General features: G+C 22.2%; 1 protein-coding gene across 1 annotated transcript; it reads right to left on the reverse strand.

Annotated features, from left to right (window-relative positions):
* Window positions 1-3,771: 3,771 nt before the first annotated feature.
* On the reverse strand, window positions 3,772-8,705 carry LOC122507286 (60S ribosomal protein L17). Its single transcript, XM_043619896.1, has 5 exons — window positions 8,559-8,705; window positions 8,223-8,309; window positions 7,424-7,583; window positions 5,261-5,431; window positions 3,772-3,961 (listed from the first exon to the last, which is right to left on the reverse strand). The coding sequence occupies exons 2-5, from the start codon at window positions 8,301-8,303 to the stop codon at window positions 3,816-3,818; spliced, it is 558 nt and encodes a 185-aa protein (XP_043475831.1). The 5' UTR covers window positions 8,304-8,309; window positions 8,559-8,705; the 3' UTR covers window positions 3,772-3,815.
* Between the last annotated feature and the right edge of the window lie 2,430 nt (window positions 8,706-11,135).

Genomic DNA, 11,135 nt, shown 5'->3' on the forward strand with positions numbered 1-11,135 from the left:
TATAGTCAAGTACACACATACTGTGAGCCTGAGTCTGCTATATACATGCATTCAACAAAATGATACATGATTGGCTGACGAAACCGTTTGATTTCCTTTTATTGGTTCGTTTAAATTTGAAAATTTGACCAGAGAAAAGTATTATTTATTATTTTATATTATTTATGAAAAATTTTATTTCTTTCGAATAGGAATCTATGTTTTAATTAAAATTTTCATCTAAGTAAGAATGTCTAAAAAGCTTTCATGTAATTTTTTTTGTTGTAAAATAAAAGAAATAATAAGTACTAAATGACTTTGCTACAAAGATTTTTTGTTAATTATACTATTGAAAATTTTTAATGTATTTAATTAAAAAATTAATTTTACAAAAATTTATTGATCGATTTTAATGGTTCAAGTGGTAATTTATTTGTATGTATAACTGACATTGTTTTCAGATAAACATGTAGAATTTTAGTGTGAAAAGCAATTTTTTATTATTTATAAAAAGTTAATAAAATGAATAGCGCTCTGGATGCAGAATTTCATTTCCAAATTCCCTGACTAACAAATTTTTGAATTATTTAATATTCTACATTGCTAATTAAAATTTTTATAATGCTTTTTAAGTAACAATTTTATTTATAAAGGAAAACATAAAATAAAGTCTAAACACAATAACTAAACATTCATTTTAGCAAGGTTTTTAAATTGTGGTTACTTTCGATTAAAATTCCCTGACTTGCGGCCACCCTGTATGATTGTTTAATTTATATAAAATACTGTATGTAGTAATTTGATTTCATTATAACAAAAAAGAAAATTGAAAAGTTTTGTGTGGCTTCTTTCAGAAATTCTTACTCAACTGTAATTTTTGGATTGATTTCGTAATAAATTGTTTCCTCAGGAAACAATTTGTAAGTTTTAACAAAATGTTACGAGTATTTCAATAATTTTCTTATATTCTAAAATTTTAAAAATATTTTTACCCATCATTTATGTGGTAGCAAGATTCACTTTATAAATTTCCCTTACAAGTTACTGACATTAAAATTATTTCCCCTGACAAAATTCTTTTTACCGGAAAAAATGAATTTATGGAAAATTAATAAAATTTATAAAAATGTATTTATATTTATAAAATTTATTATTTATTTATAAAATTTAACAAATTTCAATAAAAATTTAAAATTATTTATTTATAAGAGTGTAGATCGAATTTAAGACGTAAAAAAAGTCGCTTTAGTTGATTAAAAATACAAAACAGTCGTTTATTTAATTGTGTTTATACAAAAATTTTATTTTGTATTTTCTTGACCTTTTACTGATTTCTAAATTTACACTGAAAAGAAAATTTAGAAATCATATTTGATTCAAATCAAATAATTCTTATTTAAATCAATTAAGAAGTTTCTTCGGCTGCTACTCTTGAAAAAATCGATAAATTTTCTTCAAATTTTGAGAAAATGTTCCTTCGAGTACCCTTTAAATGTGGTAAGAATTTCAGCCTCCAGTTTTGTCCATCAAATAGAACTACTGTTTGTGCAAACAAAACCCAAACATTTCAAATTTGAACCAGGATCACTTCAAGTGGCATGCCATAAAATATGTAATTGAAATTGTTGGAAATAATTGAATTTTAAAAAATTAGAATAAAAAAATTCTAAGAATTACTTTTTTCAAAAATATTTTAATATAATTCCCCGTATATTCTTGAATGAAAAAAATAATTTTCATTTTTAAATTTATGCTTGAAGATTTTTTATTAAAATTTTTGAGAATTCAATTAAAATTCTCTAAAAGTTAAGTAGGGTCGACCTCAAATTATAATTGAGTGGATTTTTGACAAATTTTGAAAATTAACAGAAAATTTTGAATATGAATAACCTCCTGAAGTTTCAATAGGCTTTAAAAGATTGTTTATAATTTAGAAAATGTTTAAACTTAATACGTACTCTATTATATGAATTGGCATTTTTACTGAAAATTTTTCGTGTACCTCCTCACAATTTTTCTTATTTTGACACGAATAATGAGCAAAAATGATTGATTTTCAAGTATATGTTGTACTTAAATATTTAAAGAAGATATTCCCGAAACAACAAATGTTTTAATAATTTTTTAAGTTTAACATTAAATATTTTTTAAACGGTACGGTAAAAAATTTTCATTTCTTTTTTATAAAAGTTCACTTTAGTTCAATAAATAAAACTTTAGTTTTTTTAAGAATCTGATTTAGAGACGGTTAAGTTTATTTGAATAAGTCTTATTTTGAAGATAAATATCTAAGGAATAATCAAGTCAAGTTTTAAAAAAATCAATGAATCGACGCGACAAATACCTTAATGTATTTTTAATTTAAGAATTGAAGCTGGTAAAAAATCCAATTTGTAATGCAGAAAATGGGGATTTTTACCAGTTTAAATAAATAAAAAGAAAAATTGAAAGCCAAATGCGGCTTACAAATTTTTCATTTTTTTTTGTTTTAATTCTTGTTTATAAAAGTTTAATTATTTTGTTAATAAACCTCTATTACAGAAGTTAATTTTTTTTAATATGAATAAGATTTCTTTTTTATATCTTTATTAGATTTTTAATGATTTATATTTATCTATAAGATGAATCTTTTTTCCCTTCCGTTATTGTTGATTGCAAAATAATATATTTTTTCGATTATGAATTATTTTTTTCAAAAATGAACTATAGTGTTTCATTTATTTTTCTTCCATAATAATCGAAAAAATATATTATTTTACGATTAACTTTATATTTAAAAGATTATTCTTTGTTTGATGGATCTTCTATAACAATAAAAAAATAAAAGTTTCACCTGGATGATTCATTGTAACGTATCATTTGAATAAAAGTCGCGGTTATCGTTCATTTAATTATCGTCTAAATGCGTGGGAAGAAAAAAATCTTTGTTCAGGACAAAATGATCTCTAAAAGGCAAAGGCGGTAGTAACAAGTTTTCAATAAAGATTAAGCTCAAATATAACCACAAATTTACAATGCTTTAAACATTGTTCTCTCTGTAAGCACTTGAGTATTAGAAGTAAATTTATTAACTAATAATTTAACATTTTTAGAAAAGAATATAGGTAATATATATTAAAATTCTCATCATATGAGAAGGTATTTTATTTTAATTTTGACAATTTTTTTTTCAAAAATCGAAAATAAATTTTTGTTTTTTTAATATCAACAAAGTATCGAATAAATTTTCTTTCAAAATTTTTTTCTGTGGAAAGACTGTATTTTTATAGCCAATTTAAAAAAAATTGACCTCAATAACTTTCAGCAATACAAAGTTATGTTGTTTCAAAGAAAAAATGCTAAAAAAATTCAAAGTTTTATATCTCCTATGTTTATGAATATTTTTCCAAAAAAGTTTCAATACTTTTTTAGTAACTTACCATGGAATTGCTCACATTATTAAATTGAATATTTATCATACTCAAATTTCGACATCAACAGTTATTTGTATCATAGAAATTGAGAAAGATTAATTAATAATAATTAATAATTATGTATTTATTTAAGCTAACTTAGTAGGATTATTGTTCATAAAGAATTGAATCTGCCTAAATAATTTCTTTTAATTATAATAAACGATTATAAATCTTTTTTAAATACATAAAACAATGAAAATTTATTTAAATAAATTGCGAGAATTGAGTTTTCATATAGATGGAATAGAAACTATGTATTAACTATTGTTATTTTAAATTTATCTTACGGAACGAAATTGAAAAATAGAAAGTGTAAAGTACAGAGAAGAACAAAAAATCATATTTTACAATATTTTTTATTTTCTTTCTTGAAAAACATGATTATTCTCTCATCATTTTTTCCTTTTGCCTTGCTAACTTCTTCTTACTCAATTTTTTCTTCGATGGCTCTTCTTCAGTTGCCTTGGCCACGACATCTTCCTTCTCAGTAAGAATCACTTCAATGTGGCAAGGAGAACTCATATAGGCTAAAAAAGTGAAAATACAATTAGTTGAATAAATCAGTTAAATTTAAGAAAGTTTAAAAGAAACATAGAAAATTGAAAACTTGAGCTTCAGGATAGTATAACCACAAATAAAATTTGTGACGAAACTTTAGGGTATTTTCATCGTTTCAATAAATTCAATTCAATTATTATTTTCTAGAACTTTTAACTAAAATTCTTCTTTAAATCAATTATTATTAATAAACAATTTTTTGAAAAAGTTCTTTGAGAATTTTCAAATCCATTTGTTTACAATTCAATTTTATGAAATTTCGATTATTTGAAAATTCTCCAATAAAATATATATTAGAAAATAAAAACTTCAAATAATTAATTCAATTATTTTTAAAAATTCAATTTCTATTAAAAAATTCTACAAGAATTCAGTTATTTAGATACAAAAATAAATAGTTTATTGAATAATTGAATGTTTCTTAAAATTGAATTTTCATAAAGAATTTTATCACCAAATTTTTAAATAATTAAATTCTTTCGATAAATTTTAATAAAATTTTTAAGAATAATTACATTTTTCGAAGAATTTAATTAAAATTTTATTCAAAATAATTGAAATCCTGTGACATTTTTATTATTTATGAAAATAATTAAATGTTTGCGTAAAATTTTATTAAAAGTTTTTTTAATAATTGCATTATTTTGGAAAATTTTATTAAAATTGTAGATATTAAAAATCATTGAATTGAGGAAATTTTTTGAAAATAATTTAATTTTTGACAAGAATTGTATTAAAAGTTTGAAAATAATTGAATTTCGGAGAAGAATTTTATTATTTAGAAACATAATTAAAATTTTGACGAGAATTTTTTAGAAGAATTTTATTAGTATTGAAAAGAATTGAACTTTTGCAATCATTTTTAACTTCTCCAAAATTCAATTTTTCTTAGTGTTTTTAACTAAAATTCTATAAATCCATTATTTTTAATAATTAATTAAATATATAAATTAAAAAATTTAACTTATTTCAGAATCAATTTACATTTAAAAAATTGGAATTTTATTATTAATAAAATTTTTTAGCAGAACAAATATTAATTTTCAAGAAAAAATATTTAAAATATTTTACAAAAAATTTGTATTTTTTTGTTTTAATTATTTAAATGTTAATTAATTATTTTTATAAATAGAAGTCTACATTGTGTTGGATGAACCACCTTAAGAAAATTTTATACGTTATATTATTTAAAACACAGACAGTAAACAATATATTTATATTGTGTTGTTAATAATCTAAATAAAAAATAAAACGCACTGAATACTTACGATTAATACGTCCGTGAGCTCTGTAAGTTCTTCTTCGGAGACAAGGTGCATGATTGACTTGGATATGTTCAATAACCAATCTATCAACCTCCAAACCTCTAAGATCTGCATTACTTTCGGCATTTTTCAATAATTGCAGCAAAAATTCTGCAGATTTCTTTGGCCATCGACCTGTGAAAATGTAGACATACATTAAATTAATAAATTAGTTTTATTGCTATTTATTCATAGTGAAAGAATTGATATCAGTAAAAAACAAATTAATTTTTTTTCATATTTAACAAATTAGTGTATTTGCTATTGCAAAAAATGTTATTAGTAAATAAATAACTACAAAAATAGTCAAATTTCACTAATTGAATCAGTTACCAAAAATTTAAATTATTTTTGCATACCATAAAACTTTTTTTTAATTCAAAAATAAGTAGCCAACCAAAAAAAATGTTTGAATTAAACATATTTTATAATTATTGAATTATACGTATTTTCTTATTAAATTAAACTTATTATGTATTGAATGAAAACTATTATGTTTGATTCCAATATATTGTTTTCTCCGTGTACTGTTATTTTGATTTCATATTTTATATATTTACTAACTAGTTTCTAACTTTTAAAAAAGAAACTGTAATAGATCAAAAAACTTGTTGGAAAAATATGAAACCAAAATAACTTTACTTAGGTCATTTATAAATTTAAAAACAAAAAAATTTTTTTTTAAATAACATTTGCAGACCTCAGATCGACTTTAACGAGAAGAAGATCGCTTTAGTCGATTAAAAATACAAAAAAAGTCGTTTACTTAATTCAGTGTTGCAACAAAAAATTGCATTTTGTAACTGTAATTATTGTCCATGTTTTTTTAGTTATTATTAAATTTTTAAAAAATTATAATAAAGAAACTCTTAAAATTAATTTTTTAAAAATATTTAAAAATCATTTTTTAAAGATAATAGTCTTTTCAATTATATAAACAATTAAAAAATTTCCATACAATTGAATATTAGGAAAATTTTTTAAAAATAATTGAATTTTTGAAAAATATAAAATAAATAATTAAATTATTAAAGAATTTTAATTATAAATATAAACATGATTTCTCCGAAATTGTAATAAGAATCTAAAGAAGTAAATTAAAAAAAAATTTAATTTGCTTTGTTCGAAGATAAGTAAATCTTAAAAAATTATGATAAAACAATTCTAAGAATTAATTTTTTTTAAATATTCTAATGTAATTTTTCGAAAATAATTGAATTTTTTAAAGGAATTTTTTAAAGAATTTTAATTAAAAATTTTCACAATGATTGTTTTCTCTAAAATGTTAAAAATAATTCTAAAAAATTTTATTGTTTCTCTTATTTTTTGTACCTATGTATTTGAATTTTCGGAATTCATGTTTTTGAAAATATTGAAAATAATTGAATTTTAAAAGTTTATAATAAAAAAATTATAAGAATTAATTTTTTAAAAAAAATTTCGATATAATTTTTTAGAAGCTAGTTTTCATTAATGTTCATTTTCATAATTTTACACTTGAAGATTTTTCATTAAATTTTTTTGAGAATTCAATTATTTTCACAAAATTTGCAATTAAATTTTTTCAAAAATTGGAATAATAATATTTGAAAAAAATCAATTATTTTTAATTGAATTTTACAAAATTTTTATTATTCTAAATCGTTTTAATTTTATATTTCGAAAATTTAATTAGAAAAATTATTCAAAAATAATTTTTGAAAGATTTTTTTGTGGTTTTTTTTCACACTAGAAAAATTGAAAGAATTTGCAATTTATACTAAAAAAATGTGGTATTTTGATGCAATATTTGGAAGAAAAGTAGAAAAAGTCTCAATTTTAAAAAATAAGTCGAAAGAGCCTCTATTGTAAATTGCAACTTTCTAGGTACATTCTGTTAAAAGTTAGTAATTAACAATAATAATTTGTCTAAAAACAAATGAAAATGTAAAAAATGTACAATATTCTTATAAATTTATAGCTTATAATTTTCCAAAAAGAAAAATTAAATTCGGTTAAAATTTATGAGTTATAGACGATTTTGAAAATTGTCAAAATTCATAAAATTTATTTTAATGTTGTTTTAAAAATTAACTACTTTAATATTATGCAAATTAGTTGAATCTTCTTAGAGTTTGAAAATTTTACCTTGTGTGGTGCCAAATTGTTTGGCTTGAGCACACCTTCCGACTCCACCATTGAATCGTCGGAAAGGAACACACTCCTTGTGTTCAACAACATTTTTCAGATATTTTTGTGCTCTGCGTAATGCCATGCTCTTGATAGCACGGGCCGTTTCATGCGTGTTCTAGAAATTAAAATATTTTACTAATTAACAACTTTACATAAATTTATTTATTATTATGTAAACGGGCTGTGCCCTTTCGTACAAAAGAAAATTGAAGAAAAAAATCCATAATGATCGTTAATTTTGTGGAGAAATTTTTTTTACTTCTTTCTTATTTGTAAAATTCAGCTTACAGTAAAACATAATAAAAATCTTTTACAAAATATAGCAAAAAGGTTGTTAGAGGAAAACGAAACTTCAACACTAAAATGTGTTTGCAACTAAATAATTCAGATAGGATAAAAAAATGCTTTAAAATTAAGTTGTACTTAGTTGTTAGTATAAACAATTGTCAGTCTTATGCTTCAAAAAATTAAGAATGAATAAACGTTCAAAGAAAATACTATGAAGAAGGTAAAATTTAATAATTGAAAAGCATTTCAATGAAAGGTAGATTGAAACAAATTACAGGTAGCTGTCATTGTCATGTCTCATGCTTTATCCGAAAAGGAATTTTGATTTAATTTAATAAATACAAATGAAAGATGGAATTAAAATTTCTTGAAAATTAAACGATGAAAAGTAACGTTTTTTTAAAGTACTCATTATAATTAGTTTAACACTTTTGGGGTTATGTTTTACTTTTCGAACATAGTTTACCTTAAAATGAACACGAAGATTTGATCCTCTGGCTTTGCAGGATTTTACCGGGTTGGCAGGTTCATGAGAGTACCTCCCCATTGTGATCTAAAAGAAAAATTAGAAAAACAATCTTTATTTTCTAATAAGTAAAAAAATATTCAAGATTGTGAAGCCGATTGACACACGCGTTCACTATATCATAATATCCTTTTTATTTATGCGAAAACACTAAATATTACTTTTGTTCAAATATTTAAGTATTGTAGATTTCAAAAATTAAACAATTTTTTAAAAATATTGCACTATTTTTAAGATGAAATTGGATTTTTAACTTGTAACACATAAAATAAGTACCTTCTCAAGAGCAAGTTTACGTGGAAAAGAGAGAACCGGAAGAACAAATCGCCTTCAAGGCGCAATGTTGCCAACTGTCAAATTTAAATGATTCGAAAGATTTTTTTCAAAAATATATTATAAATTCTTTAGAAATTGTATTTTTATAATAGTTGACATTTATTTACGCATTTTTACAATACTTTTACCAAATATTTTATTGTAATAAAAGTATTTTGTTTACATTTGTTCAACAACAGAGTCTGTGAAGTATTATATCATAGGGAACTTAAGGTATATTTAAGGTGAGGTCACAGCCAACTGCCTGTCAGTGTGACGTCACGTCTAGTGTTGTCATTTGGGGAATTCAAAGAAATTCGAAAGTCACTATAACTTACTAGCATAGAGAATTTTGTTTTAAGTCATTTACTGTACTTAAATAGATAAATATTTAATTTAACAATTAAATAAACAATTAATTAGATAAACAAGGTTAAATTTTGCAATCTTTCTTTGTAACATTACTGTGACATTATAAAAAAATTCTCTATCGATCTGTCGAGCCGGATTTTTGAATTTTTGTTTTAAAATATTTTTTCAATAACAATAATATTAAAAAAATCATAAAATAGTTAAAAATATTTTTTTAGCTTTATTAATTAAAAAAAATAATCAAAAAATCTATTAAAATAATGTCTGAGTGTTCCTGATATATAAAAAAGTATGACAATTTATTAAATTGTTTAAATAACAATCAATTGTTATTTTTTTCATAAATAACTGAGTATACTTAGGGCTAGAAATTTCTAGTTTTTTCTATATATTATGCATTTTTTTGTAACTAAAGCATTCAAGTATAAAAGAAAAACTAAAAATTAATTATTTAAACATTCTTTAAACAATTTATTTTGTTAATTTTTTAATTTACTATAATTATTTAAAACTAGAAACTTATTATTTAACCATTGTTTAAACAATTTATAGTTTTTAATTTTTCAAATGATTGTATTTAGGGCCAGAAATTTCTAAATTGTTCTCAATTATAATGTAACTCTTTGTAGGAAAAAAATATATTATGTATATTTTATTCATATTTACTTTTAAATAAATAAATTTTTTTATTTAATTTCTACCATCAGTAGACTTTTTTCTTACAAAAATATTGCACAATTGAGAAAAAACTAGAAATTTCTAACCCTAAGTTCATTTTATAAAAAAGATAACAACAATTAATTGTTTAAACAATGTTTAATTAATTAATTTTTTATTTTTTATCATTAGCAGATGCTTTTTACTCATGACAAATTGCACAATTAAGAAGAAACTGAAAATTTCTAGCCCTAAGTACAGTTTATGAAAAAAATAACAATTAATTGTTTAAACAATTTAATAAATTGTTAAATACTTTTTTTCATACATTAGAAACACTTAAACATTACATTACATTACAACATTTTTTATTGTTATTAAAAAAATGTTTAAAAACAAAAATTCAAAAATCGGGCTCGAGAGATCGTTAGAGAATTTATTTACGAAGATTTAGGAAAAATGAAAAATACTTTTCGTCAAAAAATGTGACCTGTAGAGTGATTTGAAACGAAAAAGTATATTTCTCGCCACTGTGGGACATGAGTGCAAAGATAGCGAACATATATTTCCATCTTTCTCACACTCATAACCTAGTTACAAAACGCAACGCAAAACGGTGTCATAGGACTCCACCCTTAGCTCGGCTGCCTGCTTGCAGGTTGTCATGGTAACACATAAGAGTATTCAAATTATGTTTTTTCTCCCTTACTCTAGTTGTGGCTGCCTGCACAGGCAGAATTCAATCTTCGTATACTTACATAAAATTTATATTATCGTTGCAAAAAATTTATATTAATGGATTTAATTTAAGAAGTTATATACTTCTGGTTATCATAGAAAAAAGTGATTATAGAAATAAATGCATTTTCCTTTAAAGAATTAGAATAGTAGTCGGGAAAAAGAAGAATGTGCTAAATGTTTATTTTCGAATAAAAAATATTACTAAAAATAATAATAAACGACTTTAAGCCAAAAATACTGCCCTCCGGTTCAACAACAATATAATATAGAGTGCATCCAATGTTGAACAGAAAACGCAAAGCAAAGCAGAATTTCATGAGAGTAAAATAAGGATAGTCCTGACTATCTCTCTCACACTCATGAAATTCTGCCTTGCTTTACGATTTCTTTTTAAAAAATTATTTATGAGAAGCTACAAATTATACGATACAATATAGTTTTATATATACGAAGATTCAATTTAATAATTCCTAAAAATCTTTATTTGTTTAAAATTTTCATGATAACGAGATAGGTAATAATATCTCTCTCAAATAAAAAACATTTCATCACTACAATTTCTAAAACGATATTCAACAAAATTTGTAACTATTCTAAAATTTAGACTTTTATTTAAAAATATTAATAGCAATTAACTATTAAAATTTATGTATATTTATGAATTCTAACATTTAAAACCGTTACTATAAACATAAAGCACTATTCAAAAGATTCAAAGCCAAAAAAACAAACAAACCAAAAAAAAATCCGCTACGCGTACTCTAAAGC

This window comes from Leptopilina heterotoma, unplaced genomic scaffold, assembly GCF_015476425.1.
Source record: "Leptopilina heterotoma isolate Lh14 unplaced genomic scaffold, ASM1547642v1 Lhet_46, whole genome shotgun sequence".
Taxonomy (NCBI): Eukaryota; Metazoa; Arthropoda; class Insecta; order Hymenoptera; family Figitidae; genus Leptopilina; species Leptopilina heterotoma.

Bases quoted from the DNA above. Each gene is read 5' to 3' on its own strand.
- LOC122507286 (XM_043619896.1), bottom strand. From the start codon at position 8,303: ATGGGGAGGTACTCTCATGAACCTGCCAACCCGGTAAAATCCTGCAAA. The intron at 7,584-8,222 runs GTAAACTATGTT...TTTAATTTCTAG, and splicing joins ATCTTCGTGTTCATTTTAAG to AACACGCATGAAACGGCCCG. The intron at 3,962-5,260 runs GTAAGTATTCAG...TCACTTTTTTAG, and splicing joins AGCTCACGGACGTATTAATC to CCTATATGAGTTCTCCTTGC.